At 46.6% G+C, this 21569-nt stretch overlaps 1 protein-coding gene across 1 annotated transcript; it reads right to left on the reverse strand.

Moving 5' to 3' along the window:
* Positions 1–2886: 2886 nt before the first annotated feature.
* LANCL1 (LanC like glutathione S-transferase 1) lies at positions 2887–20516 on the reverse strand. The gene is made up of 9 exons (XM_062506631.1): positions 20382–20516; positions 20108–20225; positions 13190–13397; positions 9224–9359; positions 8761–8907; positions 6677–6859; positions 6128–6304; positions 5769–5841; positions 2887–4892 (listed from the first exon to the last, which is right to left on the reverse strand). The coding sequence occupies exons 1-9, from the start codon at positions 20463–20465 to the stop codon at positions 4816–4818; spliced, it is 1203 nt and encodes a 400-aa protein (XP_062362615.1). The 5' UTR covers positions 20466–20516; the 3' UTR covers positions 2887–4815.
* Between the last annotated feature and the right edge of the window lie 1053 nt (positions 20517–21569).

Consider the following 21569-nt stretch of genomic DNA (forward strand, 5'->3'; position numbering starts at 1 on the left):
CAAGCCATGCCACTTCTGCAGTAGCAACATCCCTGATCCTTCCTGGAGGGCTGGGAAGGAGCTCTCTGAAGTCCAGCTGGTATATTGTGATATTTCGTAATCTTTGGCAAAGACAGGAGTGTAGGAGGAATGTCCTAAAGGGAGAGTGGTGGTGGATCTGTTTCCAGTTTATGGTAAGGGGATGTTTGATGAGTGGCATCCTCAGTCTTGGAAGTTTGCTTGTTATTTTAAAAAAACCACAAACAAACCAACCCAACTTGGTGCAGAAGACCTCAAAGAGCCAAGGGCAACCTGTGGGAGAGGGAGTATTTGGCTGTCTATTTCCTGCAGGTTGGGAGTGGTTGGTGGCTGGGCTTCTGTAATGTCTGTAAAGCTGATGTGGGGAGATTTATCTCTTTCCTCTCCTCTCCTCTCCTCTCCTCTCCTCTCCTCTCCTCTCCTCTCCTCTCCTCTCCTCTCCTCTCCTCTCCTCTCCTCTCCTCTCCTCTCCTCTCCTCTCCTCTCCTCTCCCCTCTCCCCTCTCCCCTCTCCCCTCTCCCCTCTCCCCTCTCCCCTCTCCCCTCTCTCTCCGTGATTCTCACATCTGTCATCCCACACAACATACAAATACAAATACAACCTCTCTTGTGTAGACTTTTTTGGTTGGAGTGCCTTTCCCCCGAGCCGAGCCCAAGCTCTCCCGAGGCAGGACTGAGCAGCTGAGGAGTGCAGGAATGTGCTCGAAGTGCCCGGCTGGCTGCTGCTGTCAGGCTGCATTGCCACCTGCTGGGGACACCTACGCTCTTCTGCCAGGGGTCCCCACGCGGGGGTCCAGCCTTTCTCCTCAGGTGCTTATTTTGAACTGATCTGCTGCCTCTTGCTTTGTTGGAGTTTGTCTTCAAGCACTAATAATCTGCAAGTTGTAACTCCGAGGGTTTTCGTTTCCTGGTTTGGGTACTGGCCTTCAGGTTTCTTTCACAGGTGGAGCCAAAGGAATGCAAGGGACACTTTGGCCAGAGGACTTGGACATTCTGGGCAGAAACATGTGAGGAACCTGTGTTTTTATTCTCAATGAAAAAAAAAGTAATGAAAAAAAAAAACCTCTTGCTACAAATTATCTGTATGTACTGGGAACTGGCCTTGAGCAGGACTTGTGGTCCTGTCGGGACCCAGTCATGTTCCCTTGGTTGTTGCCATCAAAGAGCCCCACTCAGATTTGGCCAAGCTATTACACTGAGGTGCAAAAGCATGGACAAAATAAAACAGAGGAAGTTGGAAGGACAGGACAGTGATGCAGTGAGGTGGGTAACTCACATAAGCCTGCAGCTTTGGGTCCCACTGGCTGCTTCTACAGCTGCTTTTGTTGTGGTACTGCACAAAATGTGGGATTTGCCACCCTTATTCTCCACCTGGCTCAGCTCCAAGCCTGTCAGATAGAAACAGTCTGTTCTGGGGCAGGGGCACGAGCTGGGGTTTGTGGAGGCTGAGATCTCTTCTGTGCTTTTCCCCTGTTTACTCTAGGACAGCATCTGCCATGCCACAAACCAGCAGCCTACTCCAAAGGGAAACCAGTGTGCATCAGATCCCTGCAGTGGTAGCTCATAAATGGATTTATCAGCTCAGTGTGTCTGACTGCAAAGGCTATAGGGCTGAGGAAAGCTCATGGCAGGACGTTTTGGCAAAAACTTTAAATAATGTTAGTCACTGATTTAGTGTCTGTGCTGATTGCTGTTAGTGGGCATTAGAAAAGTCAGTATGTAGGAATGAGAAATGAAGTAATTTAGGCAGAGACAGCACTGTCTGTTGTTCTCTTGCACTGTGTCTATGTCACATCTTTGACAGCTGAGGCTGCTGTCAGCTCTTGAGAGCTGAAACCACATCGGGCTCTCGGGGGACATGCACACATACAGATGGCATTTGGTTAACAGCATTTGGGATGTTTTTCATTGTGCTGATCACACTAGTATACACAGGAGGTGAACACAAACTGAGCTAGATGATAAAGCATTCAAAATTTTTCACTTGTTTCTTGGGAATAAAGGTTATTTTATATGGGGTTTTTTTGTTGTTTTTTTAAGCAGACCATCACCATGGACAAATATAACCATCAAGTGTGAAATATCTACACTTCTGATAAAGTCCCTTTTCAGGTGCCCTGTTGAAACAGGACCAGTTGAGTTTTCCATCCCTGTCTTGGTCCTGCTCTGTCCCCTTGGCACAAAGGTGTGTGGAAGTGGGCAGCACCACACCAAACCCCTGTGTGAGAAAGGGGGGGGTAACCACCGTGCTGTTTTCTCATCATTTCTGGATCCTCTTCCTCAACACCTTTACCACAAACCTTAACAGAAACTATAGCAAACCAGGTTGTGTAGGACCTCAAGCAACATAATATATGCTTGTGTTGGAGGGCAGGATCAACTTTGTCCATCTCCTGACACCTTGGTCTTAAAGCCCCTGCTGCTGGACAGTCACAGCCTCCAAGGTGCCCTGTTCCTCCTTTCACTGAGCAGGAGGATGCTTTTCTAAGAGGAACCACATCTTCCTTTTGGTGGCCAGCAATGCACACAGGTAGATTTTGGTGTAATTAACAGTAACCTTCAGGACTGTGGTCTCCAATGGGAGCCACAGAGGGAGGATGCAGCCTTGGATGGAGACCCCAGTGCAAAAGGATGCCCCGAGATGAAAGCACAGCCTGCAAGGGAAAGCCCAGGACTGCCCTTGATGGATTGGAGATGAGGGGAAAAATGTAAAATATTCTTAACACTCATGGTGGGTGGAAGGCCACTGAGCCTCCAGGAGCTCATAGCACAGCACAGCTGTTGTGGTGTATGTTGATCTCTTCAGACATGAATCCTGGTCACAAAGCAGGGGATAGAAATAATCCCAAGTGGTTGTTTCAGCATTTTTATTAGACAGTGCTCCACTCAGCAGTTGTACACATGGCCCTGATGCTCCCCTGATCAGTGTACAAACCCTAGGTCATTATGCTTTCATGCCACCATGACCCAAGCTGCACCAACCATCTCCTTTTACAGAAGTGTTTCCCAGGAGAAACCCTGGCTCAGAGCAGTGTCCCTGCCATCACACCAGCCAAACTGAGAGGTAACTTCAAGTACTGCTGGATTAGGGAACTCCTCTCTTCTCCCCAGTCACCTCCCTATGCTGCTTAGGTCCTGTGAATGACAGGGGATGCCTGCTGCTGTGTCCACATGAGTCTGAGGTTTCTACAGGGACAGCCACCCTCAAGGAGATGAGATTTTCTGCAATTCAAGCTGTCTTTTGATGGACTTTCAGAAACCTGTCAGGGCAGCAGTAGTGTGGGCTTTGAGGAAACAAGTCAGCCTTGCAGGGCTGATTTCTACTCCTTGCCTACCCAGGTGGCTCTCGAGGGGCTCCCTATGCCCCTGGGGCTCAGCTGCTCTGCCTTCAGGCACGTGTAACTGTGCCAGGTTTGCTGGTCCTGCTCTGCCACTGCTGGTCCAGGAGAGTGGCAGTGCTGCCCTGATATTTCTCCCCTGCCCTTCTGGGACTTGAGGCACCCAGCAGCTCAGTCCTTGAAAGATCAAAACCAATAGCCACAATTGGTGCAGGCTGAGGAGCTACCCTCAAACAGCACAAAGCTGTGTGGCTACATCTGTAAACTTCCCTGAGCTCAGTGTTTAGCTCTTGCTCAGTGCTAAGAAAGTGGTTTACAGAGTCAGGTCCCAAATTTCTGTGAATTGGTGCAGCATCAGCTAAGGATGGAAAAGCAGATTTACTCTCTGCAAGTACCTGATCTGCCTACACATCAAAGCCAGTTAACCTAGTGCAGATTTTCCACTTGGGTAGATGAGTGGTTGCAAATCAAACTACAACAAGCAGTAGCAAGGCAAACAAGTGACTCAAATTATCCAGGTCTGGGAAAGCTTATAAAAGAAAACATATAAATAACATCTATACAGCTAAATGCTGTCAGAACTCAGTGACATACATTTCTTTTCCCTTGTTGCTGCTGGTGGGCACCTGGCACCACCTAATACACAAATTTAAATAAAGACTGCAAAATAAACTCTCAAAGCTAACAAGAAGAGACCACAAAAGCAAGCATGCTTAGCTCACTTTTGGACTGGAGTTTGCCATCAGATGACCAATGGACTAGCAAGGTTTAATGTAAGATGGAAGTGGATTACTTGTCTGTCACTGGAACAAATGCACAGAGGAGCTATATATAGCCTTTGCCTTTAGAACAGAGAGGTGCAAGCTCAGGACAAGCCTTTGGCATGTCAGTTCCAGCTCTGCCAGTTGTAATAAGATATTAAAAATATATATAAGACTCCACAGTCCATCACATTCGCTTCGTGTGGCACAGTCCACATACTGAACCATCTGCTCTCTGGGTGCTCAGAAAGAAAACACTTGAAAACAACTTCCAGGGCAACAGTCTCAGTTTTCCATCTGTTGTTCTCCAAAGGCAGCTAAATTCCTGCAACTATTTGTTATCACAAAAAAGAAGTTAAATAGCCCAGGTTACATTCAATAGAAAACTTCTTCCCAGGAAATGGGATACAGGAAATAGCAAAATTCTGTAGCCAACAAAGTAATGTACAGTTCTCCCTGCTCCCACCCGCAGCCCTGAGTTTTTAAGGGACACCAGCAAAATCTGCATTCTGTTTTTTAAACTAAACAATGTAATGAGACAACTAAAGAAGTTAGAGAACTCAGCATGCCCTCAGGAGGATGGATTTACGTTCAGTTAGGTGAACAACGATGAATCTGGAAAAAGGAGAAAGCAGCCTTGAACTGCATTTCCAAGTGCAGAAGGATACAGGGCAGCAAACTGCCAAGCAGGATCCAGATTTAGAGTTCAAATGCAGGGAACTTGGCCTTGGTAGGAACCAGCAGGTCAGCAAGAAAGTAGATGGTTCCAGCCATTCCTAAGAATGAAGAAAACACACTGTGCTTCAGAGAAATTTCCTTTGGGCACCGTTTTTCTCAGTTATCCAGGGAGTGAATGAGTTATGAAGACAGAAGAAAAGGTCCTAAATAATTTTCAAGGTATGAGCCCACGTTTCCCAAGCAACTTTGGTACTTCCTAGTGGGAAGTACTACTGGGGAAAAGCATTTTGAAGTTAATCAAATGTTGAAAAGCACCTGGCAAAATGCGATGGGTCTTTTCCCCACTTGGGCTCCCTCTCTTCTGCTTTATTGATCCACAGCTTCAACACTGGGCAGCTTTTTCAAACTCTGGTCCTTGTGACACTTCTGCCCAAGGTCCTCACTGATGGAACTTCTGCTGCCCCTTGGCCTGCAGCAGCTTGAGGAGATTTAGGTTAGCTGGGGGGCTGGTTCCTTCAGCAAAACCTGCTGATGGCAGATCTGGGGGGAGCTGTGAGCAGGAGGCACAAAGTGCCAGAGGAGCCAACAAGGCCCATTTGTTCCTCACCTTTAGAATCAAACTGGAACGCTCATGAAGCATTTCAGTCCTTAAAAATGGACTGAGAAGAGACTGTCTGAGAAGCCAGGCTACAAATAGCCAAAAGGAGGCCTGTAGACATGAAGGAATTCCCCTTGAGATCTGTATGCAAAATCTATGTGGGAGGCCTAAGAGGACAAGATGTTCCAGCTAAGATTGTGCTACAGGGAGACTGCTTCTGGGAAAGGGTAGAAAAACCCAGTGGGTACCATTTCCTTTCCATCCTCTACACTGAGTTTTGCAAAGACTCCAGTGGGGCGTGTATTTGGTTTTCCTTGGTGCTGGAACAGCTTAGATAGATCCAGGAGCAAAACACAAGGCTAGAGACTGAGATTACCTTCAAAGAGAGAGAATGGTGTGTCTGGAGTCCGGCACCCATGTTGCCCGTAGCTTAAACACCACTCTGCAAACTGAGAAAAGAGGTACACAAAGTGTTCAGATTTGGTTAAAGGCAAGTCTTGAAAAGAAAATACTATCCCTTTCCTCACATTACTCCTTGCAGAGCAAGGTTTCTGAGGGAAATCCCTTCTGTACAGGCTGTCAGACAGTGACAGTACTGTTGAAGTACTACTCTGGTGCAGCTGGTCAGATCTAGCTGCATGTCTACCCCACCAGAAATTGGGTATCAAAGGCAAAGACAGTGATGTAAAAGGCAGAAGTGATCAAGCCCCTTTACTGCCTCACACACACTCTTACCTTGCAGGCCCTGTAGAGGTATTTCATGTTCTGAGTGAGGTTGTACAGTGCCAGGAAGGCATAAGCATTGCCAGCTGTGCCATGGCACAGCCCGTAGCCTTTTCTCAGTAACCCGTGCTGCCAGATCACTTCTGCACACTGCAGGGCATCATTCAGGTACTGCTGCTCCCCAAAGACCTGTAGAAACAAGAAACAGTTGTGCTTGCTGAGGCAGTGTCCTCCAAACAAAGAGCATCCCTGTGGGATGCAGAGGCTTGGGAGTCCTGCTGAAGTGACTGTGCTGTTTAGTTTTTAAAGAGGATATTTTTGATACCATGAGTGGGGATGTAAGACTGTTACTTCAAACACAACTAGTTGTCACCATCCATCACCTGCAACAGGGCAGCCCACACAAGTGATGGATATTTTCAGAAATATGTTTTTTAAAAGACTAATTTTTGTATCAGTCAGTGGTTCATGTGGGGAGATTTCACCATAACAATCCATTCTACTTCCACGCAAGTTTCACATTTAGGGGTTTCAAAAGGGTCTTTGCAAGATTGCTGGTACCTTGTATGCCTGGACAAGCATGTAGACTACACCTGGTGCTCCATGGCACCAGTGGACGAGTAGGTCTCTGGTGTCACCGATACATGGAGGGTAATTCCCAGATGGGAACTTGAGCTGGCAGACATAGTCCACGCTGGGCTTGATTGTGTTGTGCAGCTTTACTTGGCTCACTCCAAAGCCAGGCTAAGAGAGAGAACACATTTGAATCAGGGAGAATTACCATTCTGTCTGTCCCTAAGAGACCCAAGGTCTGCCTGAAAGGTGGAAACAAAGTCAGCTATGGCTACATTCCCTCTTGCTCCTTGTAACTTAAGTAATTTCTTTGGTTTGGGCTTTCACACTTCACAATTACCCACTCAGTCCGCAGCTGCTCTGCCTTTTGACAGGGATTTATTTCCAGTCCTACTCTTGCATCCCAGAAATAAAGAGTGTTCCTAGCATGTCACCTGGTCCTCTAAGCAAGAGAGCTTACTGCTGCTTTTCCTAAAGATGAGTGGGAATATCTTCAGGTACCCAGAGCTGAAGTAAGGAGATAACAGTCTAAACTCAGTATTAAGGATGATTTCTAAGAGCCTAGAGCACGTCAGCCCTTAGCTGCTGGGCCAGCCCAGCTAGCAGGCTGCAAATCTGTACCTTCACAGATGTTGCTGGGTAATTTCAAGAGGCTGACTTCACTGCTGACCTCAGAGGGAATGAAGGGAGTGGCTTCAGTGTCCTCTTCCAATGACCCTGCCCCATGAAATCTGTGCAGTTCTAATTTCCCAGGGCAGACTGCAATGAGCACTCTCATCTAAGGATCACATTGTTCCCAGGTTGGTAAATGGAAAATTAAAAATCAATACTTGTGCTGTAAAAGCATTAGAGATAAAAGATGTTCTCCTCTCCATATTTCACATGCTTGCTTCTCCCAAGGCTTTTTGTGCATCATGCTTGGCTGATCCAGGCTCCTTGTACTTCATATAGCAGAGAAGCATAAAGCCCATACAGTATTTTATGGGAGACTTAAAATTATTTAAAACAGCCACTTGGGAACAAGCTCAGGGACTTGGTACAGATTTAGGCTCACAGCACATAGCTGTGTCCCCTGGGCAGTAACCACCATGCACCCCCCTCTTGCCACATCTTCTACTTAAAAACCACCAACCATCTCTTCCCCTTTGAGCAACAGAAGACAGGACTTCTACTGATCCTGTTTATGGGCTTTAACTTTGACAGTCCTGAAGGAAAGCTCAAATGCTTGAAACCTGGTGACTTCCTTTTCCACCTGCTCTGAAAGTTATGTCTAAGAAAAGATTATAGACTATTTCTAGACTAAAATAATTTGTGTTGCTCATGGATGGTCTTAATGCTTAAAAAATTCAGTGTTATTTATTGCTGTTATTTTTCTAAGTGCTTAAGCACTGTAAACATATGCATGAAGGGACTCACATAGTGGAATTATCACTCTCATTTTCTTCAGAGCCAGAACAGGGAATACAGACAGAGCTCCAGTGAGTGGCACAAAATTGTGAGAAACATCAAAGCAAAGGGGTACTGCATCTCCCAGCCTCTTGTCCTGCTCTGCCTGCTTCAGGCACTACAGAACTCAGCTCTTTTGTCAAAGTCCCACGTCTTTCACATTCAGAAGCAGGTTCTGCTTTGGATACAAAGGCATTTCCCTCTCCCCTACTATGAGCACAATTTCTTTCACCATGCTTTTCTCTCAGAGATTTTCAGTCTAATGATCTGACACTGCTCCAAGTAACCACCTCAGAAAATGCAGGGAGCCAGCAGACACCAACAAATGTAAATACTTTAGAAGCAATTAACATCAGGAGGAAACTCAAAGCCAGCTGAGCTACAGGCCTCCATTATGTGACACTGCTGGTTAATGCAGGTCACGTTTCTCCACAGATCTCCAAGGTCAGAGATTCAGTCTTAGATTTAAAGAAAACCTTTACAATTGGAAATGCACGAGCACATGGGTAAATCCGTAAGACAAGGTATCTTTCCCAGTTTGACATTACCAAGAGCCAATTCAAATGCTGTTCCTTGTTCAAAGAAATGTGAAATAGCTGCTGAGGGCCCCTCCCCTAATGTCTTACCTGCATGAGATAGTAGTAAATCCCAGCCAAACCATGGGCTGCTCCTACATAGTACTCCTGGTACCACTCAAACATCAGTGGGCTCTTTGCTGTGAAGTTCCTCTTTTTGGCTAAGCTCTCTCCTGAGGCTACAACTGCTTCACAGACCTGTGAATGGTTGGGAACAGATGTGGGTGAGGGAAATGTTGGACAGCACAGTGAGTATTCTGACACAGAATGAGATTTGTTTTTCTGCCCAAGCAGAGGGTGGAATGAAATGTACACCAGTGCAGTACTGCCTATGGATTTCCATGGACACTGAGGGACAATGTGGTGCTTTGTCCCTTTGGAGGAAAAGCAGGTATACCATGATGTGGTTTCTCCCTCATTGCCAGGATTCTTTACATCTAGCATTGATTTTTATCTGCCCCAAGATGAGTTGCATGGGAAGAGACAGATAACAAATCAGCAAAAGGCACAGTACCTGCTGAATGTGACTTTGAGGGATCTTCTCCTCTCCAAAGTGCTTATTCACAAAGATCAGTGCAGAGAGATAACCCATGCGCCCATAGAGGAGCTCATCTGGCACTCGTGGGTCAGCCTTGTGTAGGTGGAGCAAACTACAATGAAAAATTCACATGGGGGACATGAGAGGACACTCAAAGCCGTGTCAACAAGCACCGAGACTGGAGTTCAAAACCATGGTTCATTCCTTCATGCTGCCTGTGCCCCAGGAGTTGTCAGGCCAGGCTCTGGCTCTCAGCCTTCCAGCTGCACAAGGTGTGGAATGGCCCCTTCCCTTCCACCTTTTGTTTGGCTGATTGCTGCAGTCTGCTCTGCTCTTCACAATGCACTCATACTACGTGCTTGGGTTTTAGAGCACCAGTGGGGAGAGCTACTTGAGGGGGAAACCTGAGCTAAAAGAAATGGTCAGGATAAAGCTGCTGACTGCTCAAGAAACGCTGAATCTCGTTGTGACTTTACTGGCAAGGCAGACACTCTGCCAAAAATCACTACTTTCAAATTAAATGGCTATCCTTTTAATCTGGCTACTTAAGGGATACTAGAAAGTCAAACTAGTGCTAATGGTATGTGGAAAAATCTCACCCCTAATGCTCAAAAGTTGTGATAGAAAAGCACCTTCCTCTCCATTCCTGCAAATAGCCTGGGTTATGCTGTCAGGTGAGAAAGAGGTGTCTTCATGAGCTAAAAATCTAAGTAAGTGGTGGAGCTACGTATATTGTTTAACATAAAGCTGCCAGCAATGGCACAAGGAAGGAATATTCTCTAGGAAGAACTGAGCAGCAGTGAGGACAGCTTAGCAAAGTGTGAGTGCTGTGGCTGTCTGAGGACAGCTTGCCTGGCAGCAGGCTTCAGCCCACGAATGCAGAATGAGGTCTGTTGCAGTCAAATATTTTCTTTGCCACTTTTCTATTATGATATTGCAAAGCTGGTGATATTCCTGTAGTGCTAACAGAGACTGACAGCACTTCACACTGGTACTTTGTAGCCCAATTCACTCTTGATGCAATTTTTCCTTTGTTTGACCTCTCATCACACTTCCAGAAAGACTAGATGTCCTTCCCTGTCAGGGCAGCAGTGTGATTGGATTTGGCTTTATTTTTCTGTTCACCTGTAAGACAGCAATCTGAAAAGTGCCATCACTTTTAAAATACCAGCACAAGTGGCTTTAAGGTGGTTCCCTGACTGTTTGCTGCTGTGAAACCAACCAGGAAAAGCTTTGTGTGTCCTGAGCTTCTCTGTCACAGCAGTCTGAAGAACAGAAAAGGTGCCTTGGCAGCCTTTGCTCCCTGGGCTCCAGGGACTTTGCAACAACATTTGCAAAGTAAAGAAACAACCAAATGTCTCAAGCAGAGAGGATGCTCGGCTGCAACTTCTCAGGGCAGGAAACTTTTTTCCCTTGGCACTGGACTCAAAGCAAACAGGGATTTTGAAGGAGAAAGGAGGGAGCAGTGTCTCAAGGTGGATTGGCTCTTGTACCACTTGACATGTGGACTGCCCCATGGGAGAGGTTTCTTTCTCACAGATTAAACCCAAGACAGACTTTACACCCAAGGCATGAGTTATTCTCTCAGCTGCAGGAGTTGACAGCAAAGGACTGCTGCCTCCTCATGGCACCTGTAACAAAGTCAAAGGAAGGCAGATGAAGAGGGTTTCCAAGGAGGTGTCTGGACAGATAGACTCTGCCTGGCAGCAGGCTGGCTGGAAGAGAAGCTGGATGGTGATGTTGTTCAGCTCTGAGATGTCAGGAAATGTCAGGTGAAATAGAAAGGATGGATGCATGAATTGTAATACTAGTGGTAGGGATTTTCTCAGTTCTGGATGTGGTAGCTTCTTTTCATGGGGAAATCTGGAGCAATTGGACCTACTGTTCTTGTCCTTTGTGTATTACTGCTTTACCTCTAACTGCTTTTCAAGCAGGATCATCAGAGGAGGAAGTCTGCCAGGAGCTTCTGCTGGTTTTGAACTGTGGTCATGCATTCAAAAAGAGATGCTTGGGATGCTGCTGATTGCAGGCAGAATGCATTTCTCAGGTGTGTGGGGTAAATTGTGGTCTCTGAAAGGAAGAGCCACTCCTCTTCACATTATCAGCCTATTATTTCAACTGTCAACAATCACCAGTTTCTGGACAGAGGGAAACCAAGGCAGCTGTAGAGCAAAATGGGATTTTTGTACACCACTGGCTCTGAAAGCAGAGCTTTGACCTTCTGAATTGTTGGGAGGTGACTGGAAAAAGAGGACTCCTAGAACATGGCTCAGATTTTCACAGGCTCTTAGAAAATAGGCTGCCCTGTAACATTAGTCTCTCTAGAGCATAAAAGCACATTTTTTGGTCATGAACTCATTTAGGAAAAAGCAAGCTTCTGTCTCTTCCACTGCAGCTAAAACCTGGCTGATGGATTCTCTCTACTGCTTCTGTAAAGATGAGGTGCTTTAAAAGACAAGAGGACAAAATGCAGAGGCTCTTCTTCTCCACAACTCTGATAAAAGTGTTCTTTCTATGCACTTGCACTGCACAGCTTAGCAACTGTTCTGTAACTAAACTGCATACTCAAAACCATTTAAGAGTTTTGATTAAGGGAGCTACTTCTCAAATAAATACTCTACTTTAAAGGAGCACTGTCAAGCTAACTGCTCTGGGAACTGGTGGCAGAGTAAGGACAGTGAAACTGTTCATTTGGGAAAGCCACATTTTTCTGTTTTCTTCCTAGCAGATGTATGAAGAAACCAATTTCCAGGGTTCTGACTTTATTATACCATTAGATGGCAGTGCAAAATCAATCACGAGATTCCATTCTGCCACCAAAGCATAGGCAGAACAAGAGGGATATACGGAGGGGAGCCCTCAGCAAGAAAACATGAGTTAGGGATTGTTTTTATAGACTGGGACTTAGGCACTGACCACAACTGCTTGACAGATTAATTTCCTTTTTGTTAGCAAGTATCTTAACCACAGCAAGATTTGCCAGTTAGCAAAATCTAACCCACAGATTATTATCAGAATAAAGAACAAGTTCTGTCCTCAGACTGATTGTATCTACATAAACCAGAAGCCATACTTAGTTAAGGGAGTGGGAACTTGATTCCTAAACCATACAGACACCTCTGATTCCCACCTGTGGCTTTTTGAAATTGCTATTATGCATGACTTGCTGATGGCTGTTTAAGGGCAGTCAGTTCTGGTCAGAGGTTTTGGCTTTCTTCGTGCTGATCACATATGAATGGAAACTCTACAGGGCTGTTCCTCACCTTCTTAATAACCATCTCCCTTAACTGAGAAATGCTTGCAACTATATCTCCTGTACTATTCCTCTTCCTCTGCCTCATGCTGATCTACGCTCTTTTGTCCTTTTCTTAAGTACCCAACAAAAATACAAGTGAAAACAGTCGAGGAAAGGCAGAAAATAGAAATAAATGAATCATAACCAGCTGCATTCTGCAGTTGAAAGGGATGCTGTCAATCTTAGGTTTAAGTCAAAGACAACTAATAAAGAGCAACTGGAAGCAAGTACCAAAATTAAATCTAATAATCTTTCATTTTTCCTTTTCATCAAAATGACTGTAAAGCTAAATTAAAATGTTCTCAAAAACCACTAAACCCCACCTTCTGCATTTTTTTTGTTTTGTTTTTAATTTTAGCACTTTTTTCTTCCTGTGTTTATCAGAATTATTTTTAAGATGGCAATACCAATTGAACAATATCCTTGCTCCCCAGCCTGCAAGCTGCCATGCAAATGTGTTTGTCCTTAAACCACCCCTTTTACCAGGGCAGGAAAAGTTTGCACTGCCTCGCTAAGTTACTGGACTATTTCTCACACAAGACTGCAACAAAATGAATTCACATTTGTCAGAGAGTGCCTCATACAATTCCAGACAAGCTCCATGAGCAAGAAGAAGGTCAGGTCAAAGACATAACCAAATATTTTACCGGATGATGCAGTCTTCTGCCTGCTTCTGGTTCTGCAGCTTGTGGTAGACAACAGCAGCCACTGCCAGGGGCCCAGCATCACCACACAGGAAAGTGATGGATCGCCTGGTCATGCATGTCAGACTCTTCTTCACGTACTCATGGGCCACCTGAAGGTAGGCTGGGTCTCCATACACATCATACAGGTGCAAATACAGCAGAGCAATGCCTGCAGAAGGAACATAAAGGTTGCATACACTAGAAATATTTGCTCTGTTACTTCAATGAACCTGAAAATCTGGCCTGGCTCTCATCTAGGGCATAAGCCTTACAGAAAGGCTTCTCAGTGACATAAGCTACAGCTTCCTTTACTGTTTTGTCATCTCTTTGTAACTTGATGCTGCTTGTGAGTGGATGGCAGGTCAAGACAACAGCAGGGTCTGACCCAGGAAGGCCTGAAGAACAGCATAGAACGGCATAAAATTTTATATACAATTACATCCAATTTTAGTAGCAAGGAACAAAAGATGAGGCCTAGACAAACACACCTAAATCAATACACTGTACCTGAGACTTTTGCTCAACAGTGAAGGGGGAGAGAAGTCTTTTTTGGGCAGATGGTACTTGTGACACAGTAGAACTGAGCTGTCACCCTCTGTGTTTTTTCCCCATGCTTAGGGGGCAAGGGGTTGGGTCACTTAGCTTGGATTGGATTTTTTAAGAAAGTGACACACCATCAGCACTGAGAAACAACACTCTTAGGACATCCAGACATCTTACTTGACTCTGCATTTCCTTCTATTATTTTTTTAAATTCCTTTCCACTGGGAAACGCTGGCAAGGCTGTAATTCCGTAATTCCCTGGACACCATCTCCTGCTGCTGAGCAAGTCCCAAGCCTTACAGCAAGGGCTGGTGCATCCTAGAAAAAGGCACTGCCCAATTCTCCTCTGCAGCACATCACTCATGAGATCAGCCCCTGTCAGCTGCTTGGAATACCAGAAAAGGCTGCATGGTCCTCACTAGAGGTTTCCAATGACTGGCCAGCTACAAAACCAATTGTTACTGAGCAGTCACATCAACTGCTGTCCTTTGCCTCTGTCTGCCTTGTCTTCACCCAGCTCTTGAAGCTTTTAGGTAGGTAAATGAGGAGTTCTCAGTAAGTCTGTGCCTGACATGTCTGTCACACTTGAACCATCCTTCTGATCTGGGAGCCATCCTCAAACCTGCACTAAAGAAAGCTACTGGCTTACATCACTTTGAAGAGAAGAGCTTATTTCTCCCCTTAACAATAACCATTTCTAAGAAGACTCAGGTCCTGCATTAAACCTAAATTAATACAGCCAATCTCTGCAGATTTTGATGTGTTAAGGTCAAGGGGGCAAGCATACTGCAAAATTACAGTCCAAGGTACTGAGGACAATTTCAAACTTGGATAATTTTCTTATTTTGCATGGGTAATCTCCAAAGCTTCGTGTTACAGACAATTCAATTCCACATGAACATTATGTATAAAATTTCCATTTCCTGCTAAAGCTAATAACCTTGTCCTTACTCTAAGCAATTCAGTGCTAGCAGTTCTAGAGAGAGCTCAGCTGTACAGTGCCATCACTCAAGTCTATAAGGATGTGGATATGAAGCTCTTCTTTAAAGGGGAACCCTCTTTTTCTGGCTAGAAAATGTCAAGTGACTCTCCACGGTTTTTTTAGTACCTAGCACATCTTCTAGACTCTTATTAGCCTGATAGCTGTCTGAGCACAAATTGAACTCTTGACTTCTGTGCTTTAATATACAACTTTTAGCTTTGTAAGTAGTTTTTATTCCCACTGCCACAGTATCACCCCTTCTTTTTCTTCTGACCTTGGTGCTGCCATGTTTTCACCCACATGTTCTCACTTCCTCCTCTTGGAGTATTTCAGAGGCAATGCAGGTTACAGACAAGAGTATCCACACAGTAACCTTGGCTCAGTTAAGGCAGTACTGCTCTGCAGAAGCTCTTCCACAGCTCTGCCTCACTCCCTCTCCAATATCCTCCTCACCCCAACTGACTGGGTAGGTTTTGACTGTCTGGGTGTTTGGCATGCCTTAAGTGGTATACAAACATAGTACCACCAGACACTTGGAGCTAGGTAGGCTGTGGGTCTGCTCCATTTCTGTGTGCCTGGAGGTCTGGTGTTCAGTGTCTCAGTTGGAAATGTAACCTAATTTTGTGACCTCTGATTGTGTTCAAGCAGAACTGCCATACAGTGGCTGCCTGTGGCCCGCTCCTGCCAAAGATATTTGGGCTTTGTTCTGTTGAGTGTTTACTACTGGACCTTCTTCTCTTTAGTTTCTCAGATGTCCAAGTTTTTCTGCTTCATGCCCCTGCTGCAGCACCAAAATGAGATGGGGAATGCATCAGAGAGTCCTTGATGGTACAAGGCTGCACTGACCACACACTACTGACAGACCAACAGGGCTCTGATGACTGAAATGGCCACCTGCAGCATGCAGAAAGCCAATACACAGAAGTTGAGTGTCGATGCCCAAGATGCTTGCTCACTGCAGGGAATCAGGAGGTCAAAGTCAATTCTGCATGGCTCACAAAGCCTGCTTAGTCAACACCTTCAGAAGGACAGTAAACAGCACCTCTCTCCTCTCACCTTCCTGTACAGTAGGTGCAGAGGGCTACTGTGCATTAGAGATTTCATTTGAGTGGGGCAGTGGAGTACATGTTGTACATAGCAGAAATGGAATTGCTTGCACCAACCAGCTTGTGCTGATACCCTGACTTCAGAAACCATTACTTTCAACAGAGCAGGCATTGCTGGAAATACCAGGAAAGGTCTTGCTTGTAAGCTAAAGCTCTGAAGTAGGCAGAAAGTGCATCTCATCCATATGAACCATTCTGCTGATCCAAGAGAAGCTGTGCCTCACCTTCTCTGCAAGTTTAGACTTGCTCTTTTGTTGGAGTGCAAGCAATTTGCTTTGCAAGCAAGTCTTGCCATTAGACTGTTCTGAACATGCCTCCTTGCCCAGCAGGAGCAGAGCTGTGCTTCTTCTACCAAGGAAAGCAGGCTGCCTTGAGAGGACATTTTGTTCCAAATTGACCATCTAGAGTCATAAAGATCTCACAGCTCTTGCACTGATCCAGGGCAGTCAGTCAGCCAGCAGCCTCAAAGCAGGATGTCAAACACCGAGGGAAGAAGCAGACACCCATCTCTGTACAGTGATGAAGCCTGATGGTTTCTAGTGAGACAGATGGTGCCATTTCATTACGTGAGGCATGGGCTAAAAGAGCATGGATGGCCCAGCTTTACTGCCCAGCTCAAAGGATAAGTAGCATCTTTCCTGGTGCAGACACATGGGATGCTACCTTGCACTCCTAAATGTGTGCCAAAGCCATACTGCATGCAACAGTGAGACAGTTCAGAACTGGTTGGGGAGCCAGTTTGCAGCTTATCTTTCTACTAGATGATTATGCAGGATGCCTAAGCATTTATCCTGCCTTACAACCTGGGTAACAAAGCTTCTTCTGTAAAACTTTTTACCTCATCACAAAATGGGGTCACAAAATCACCTACAACAGGTTAGGCTAGCAGGGATCAGTGGTGAACTGCTGCAACCCTCTGAAAGGAAGGTTAACCTCAAATTTGCATGCCACTGCTCCAGGCCTTGTCCAGTCACACACCATCTCCAAGAACAGAAATTTCACAAGAACTACCTGCCAAGCACTTGGCAGGAATGTGGTTTATGTGAGTGACCCAAGGCACTCTGTTATCTCTCAGCAAATGCAGTCTCACTTTCTCTTGTACTGTACGGACTACCTGAGGATTTACATTTTTCTGAACAGGACTAGAAGAGTGTAAGTTCTGAGGTTAAAACAAACCAATTGCACTGAAGTGAATGAAAAGTGTTTTTCCAGAAGTTTCCCTGAACTGGTTCAGTCATAATTTCATTCTTACATGGCTTTCCTTTCAAAAGACAACCAAGCCCTGCTCCTTGTCCCTACTTGCCAGTGGGCCAGCCAAAAGCTGTGGATGGGGCAGGCCACCTGGACTCACTGGGCAGTTTCAAAGGCTCTCCAGTGCTGAAAGACATGACTAAGACATTGCCAGAGAAGGGAATGCTCGCATGGGAAACAAATTCCAAATGCACTACCAGTAGTGTGGATGAAGGGCAACCTCTCCCTTATATACCTCATCACCTTGGAAGGACACAGCAGTCCAGTAAGCACTGCACTCAGGAGCATCCTAGCTTCTGCAGTCAGCTGGTGACAGGAGTGAATTCCCTCCTGTTCCCTTTCCATCATCTGTGCTCCCAGTCAAGACAGTCTTTAGGGCAAGGCCTTTTGCATTATCACAAACTCCAACAAGCATGTACATATCCCTCAGCATCCTCATGCTAATCTGCTTGAAAATGGATGAGGCCACTGTGCTTCTGTCAGGATCTGAACTGCTTCCCATTCAGAATTAGCTTAGAGCAGTTTGGCTTCCCTCAGTTAACACTGTGATGATACCAGTGAAACAGATTAGGAAAAAAGACTCTTCCAGCAGTCTCCCTAAAGTGATGAAAAAGCCAAAGCAGAACACAACAGCTGAGGCTGGTCTGTACCCAGGCACACACCAGGTGCTGCCTATAGGACCCTGATCTCTATGGGGAACTGGATGAGAATGTAACAAGCTGATTCAAATATGTTTTGAAGGTATTCAGCCTTCATACACTGGATAATCTTGATCCAAAGTGTGTTTTCACTGCCTCTGAGCTGAAAATCTGAGTGCTTCCCTCCCTCTGCTCCAACTTCACGTGCCAAGGAGCCGTGGCTTCCCTGGCTCAAGCGCACGCTGGGGGAGCAGGGCTCTGTCAAGTGTTTTGGGAAAGAAATGAGCCCCAAAGTGAAACAGCAGCATATGCTGCATATTACTGAGTGTAATGTAGTACACTCAAGTATGTTACATTTCACGCAGCGTTTGTGCCAAGAGAGCCATATTTCAAATCTCTCTTATTAGCAGCCACGAGAGTGAGGGTTGATTTAAGACTGCTGGGCAATGATTCACATGAGGAGATACTCAACAAGCCTTTCCTACACAAGCAATTACAGGAAAAACCCGCTGTCTTGGCCCAATTAATTTTGTCTCTGGAAACCAGGTCTGAATAAATTAATATAGCTAGACTTGGAAAAAAAGGTAGGGTGACAAAGTTACAGTGTTAACATCTGCAAACTTCACCATGCTGGTTGTGTCTTCCAGGAAATCTGTCCATGGATTTTTTTCATCTTATCCAAGGCAAGAAGGCTACGTGCCTACTGAGGACTGATCTCCGGGAAAAAAAGAGAATTACTCTTGAGAAGCTTCCTTCCAAATGACAACACTGAAATCCTACTAGAGTTCTCAAGCACTGCTTCATAACGACAGTCACTTTCCAACATGAAGAACCTTAAAGAACCACCTTAAGAAAGGTAAGATGGCCTCTGGGAAAAAGTGTTTTCCTTCTCCCCAAAGACTTTGAGAGTATTCCCAGCATCAGCTATCCTCCTGCTTTGTCTCCTGAATTTTTTGGTCAGACTCTGCAATCATGGCTGAAGACCTCCTTTACCTAAGCAGTGTTTTTCATCAGAGGGCACCTCAGCGCAGGGTCACAGGCTGGAAAACTGAATATGTCCCCCAAGGTGGAATCAGCCAGCACTCAGCAGAAATGTATAAATTCACTGGCAGCAGGAGCAGAGTGCTGCCAAGACAGCAGCTGATGAAATCAATGTTCTCCCACGCTGGAATTTAATACCAGCATCCTAGCATTTCTTCTGAACTGCTTTTGAGTGCTCTCAGTGCCTGTCTGCCTTACTAAAATTTTGAAGCAGGCATTTCTAGCACTGCTGTCATCAAGCTGCAACGTTACTTTACCATCAACACAGTGAACATCACTTTCTCAAGCAAACTGTTGGCATTAAGTTCCACAGCACCCACACACAAGCCAACCACACCCAGATTGTACTGTAGAAAACTGCCATTTAAGATTGCAGTATACTGCCAAAAGAAAAGTATCAGCACCAAAAAAAATCTTGCAGCAAGCGTAAGATTAATTTCAACTACCCTAGGATCTCTCCGCAGGGCCTGGCACAGCACAGAAGGCAGGAGAACTGACAAAGCACACAGCAGCAGCTAAAGATGGGGCACACAGAAAGGTGTGTCCTCCCTGGCACCAGAGGGTAGAAACAGGGAGGCAAAGGTGGGGCACACTCCCAAGGAAGGAAAACCAAGCTGAAAATGCACAAAAGGAATAAAATAAGCTCCTGGAAGCTTTGCACGCAAGTTAGTATGAGGAAGGCTTCCACACTTTGTTATATACTCACATTAGTATTTCTGCTCCTTCTGACAGGCACTGGAGCAAAACTAGCACTCACTAAGTGGAGTGGCACTACCTAGGGAACAGGAATAGAGCAATCTGCCAATCAGACAGGGTCATCAGATAAAATTCAGCCTGAACAGAAAAGACAGACATTATCTCAGGCCATTGAGCTCACTGCTGCCAGACGCAGGGCTCCTTGCAGGTAAATGACCTACCATGAACACCTGCCTACATCATGGAGCTCTGCATGGAGCACTAGCTTTGTTGTCATCATCCCTACCGTGTCTGAATTTGGAGCCTGTCCCTTTCAAGACTCCCATCTCTACTCTCAAGCAAGTGCTGGCTTTCTCTGTTAAGTTCAGCACTATCAACCAAGACTAGATCCAGTCCTGCCCTGTAACACTTTGGTCTTCCCTCTGCAGCATGAAACCTGATTCAAAAATGAGGAGTCCAGAGAAAGACATCCCTTGTTCTAATGGACTAAAACATGCAGAAAGAAGTGCCATTCTTGACATGGATCTACTGTGACCATTCCAACGATCAAACCCCAGGGTCTGCCACGACCTGATCCAGCAGTGTGCTCCAGGGAGCTCCTGCTCCATGGGATCCGACCTACCTGTCCAGCCAGTGTAGGCGGTGCAGTCATGCGGGTCAGCGGACTTGAGGCCCCTCTCCATCTGCTGCAGCAGCTCCCTGATTTTGTTATTGAGCCGCTGTGTGAATTCAGGGGTCAGCTGCGGAGAGAAAACCCACCAAACGTGAGGGCAACGCCAGCAGGCCAGTGGGCATCGGTAAAGAGGGCACAAGCCGTGTTTGTAACCGGACAGTTACTCTGCTCTACACACAGTAACCACCGATCCCCACAGCCGCCTCGCCCCTGCCCCGCTCACCCGCCCGGCCGCGTCGAAGTAGCTGGTGGCCAAGGACTTGTCATAGTCCGCGTAGGGGTTCGGGAGCGCCCGCTGCGCCATCATGGTCCGGCTCGGCTCGGCTCCGCCCGGCTCCGCCCGGCTCCGCTCGGCTCGGCTCAGCTCGGCTCCGCTCGGCTCGGCTCGGCTCAGCTCGGCTCCGCTCCGTTCGGCCGCGGCCTAGCCCAGCTCCGCCCCGGAAGGCGCCGGTGCCGCCGCTCGCTCCTTCCCGCACCAGGGGCGGGCTCGGGGCCTGCCGGCCGGGGCTGAGGGGGGCGGAGAGCTTGTGCGGCCGGTGCTGTGGGGCTAGGGCCTCTTGCAGCAGGTTCTGCCTGCTTTAGAGAGCCCTGTGGTGATACGGTCCCTTGCAGATGATCGTGGAGGGTTTGACGTAGCTGATCATGGAGTATTTCATATAGCTGATCTTGGAAGGTTTCGTGTAGCTGATCATGGAACTTTTCATGTAGCTGATTATGAAGTGTTTCATGTAGCTGATCATGGAGGGTTTAATGTAGCTGATCTTGGAGGGTTCAACGTAGCTGATCATGAAGTGTTTTATGTACTTGATCATGAAGTGTTTCATGTAGCTGATCATGGAGGTTTTCATGTAGCTGATCATGGAACTTTTCATGTAGCTGATCATCAAGAGGCCGATTGCAGCTGGCCCTGTGGGGTTTAGGGACACGATGCTGGTTGGTTGATGTGCTTTAGGGAGCCCTTTGGAATATAAAGTCCCTCACAGCTGGTTGTGTGGGGCTTAGGGACACTGTGGGGCTGAGGGCAAGTGTCTCTGTCAGGCTTGGGGAGCCCTGTGAGATTTTGGGCTCCTTACAGGTGGCCTTGGGCTGTTTGGGAGCCCCACGCGGGGGTCCCTGTGGGGTTTGGTTCAGCTGGCTGCATGGAGCTTGGAGGCCCTGTGGGATTAGGGGCCCCTTGCAGCAGCCTGGAGCGGATGGGCACCACGTGGCTTTGGAGTTCAGCTGGTGCAGGAGCTGACAGAGGGTCAGCCCGAGGAGAATGTGCTCAGTCCTGCTCCCCCCACAGCAGCATTCCCTCACTTGGGGTGGGACCCAGCCTGGGTGGGGGTCAGGGGCTGTTCCTTGTTGTACCTTGTTGAGCTGCTGCATCTCACCTGTCCTGGCTGAGTTATGTCTTCCTCTTGAAGAGGTT

This window comes from Cinclus cinclus, chromosome 21, assembly GCF_963662255.1.
Source record: "Cinclus cinclus chromosome 21, bCinCin1.1, whole genome shotgun sequence".
NCBI lineage: Eukaryota > Metazoa > Chordata > Aves > Passeriformes > Cinclidae > Cinclus > Cinclus cinclus.

Excerpts from the sequence above, each read along its gene's own strand:
- LANCL1 (XM_062506631.1), bottom strand. The coding sequence starts at position 20,465 with ATGATGGCGCAGCGGGCGCTCCCGAACCCCTACGCGGACTATGACAAG. Across the intron at positions 20,226-20,381 it reads ACTTCGACGCGGCCGGGCGG|CTGACCCCTGAATTCACACA; the intron begins GTGAGCGGGGCA and ends TTCTCTCCGCAG. Across the intron at positions 6,305-6,676 it reads TGCTTGTCCAGGCATACAAG|GTCTTTGGGGAGCAGCAGTA; the intron begins GTACCAGCAATC and ends TTGTTTCTACAG.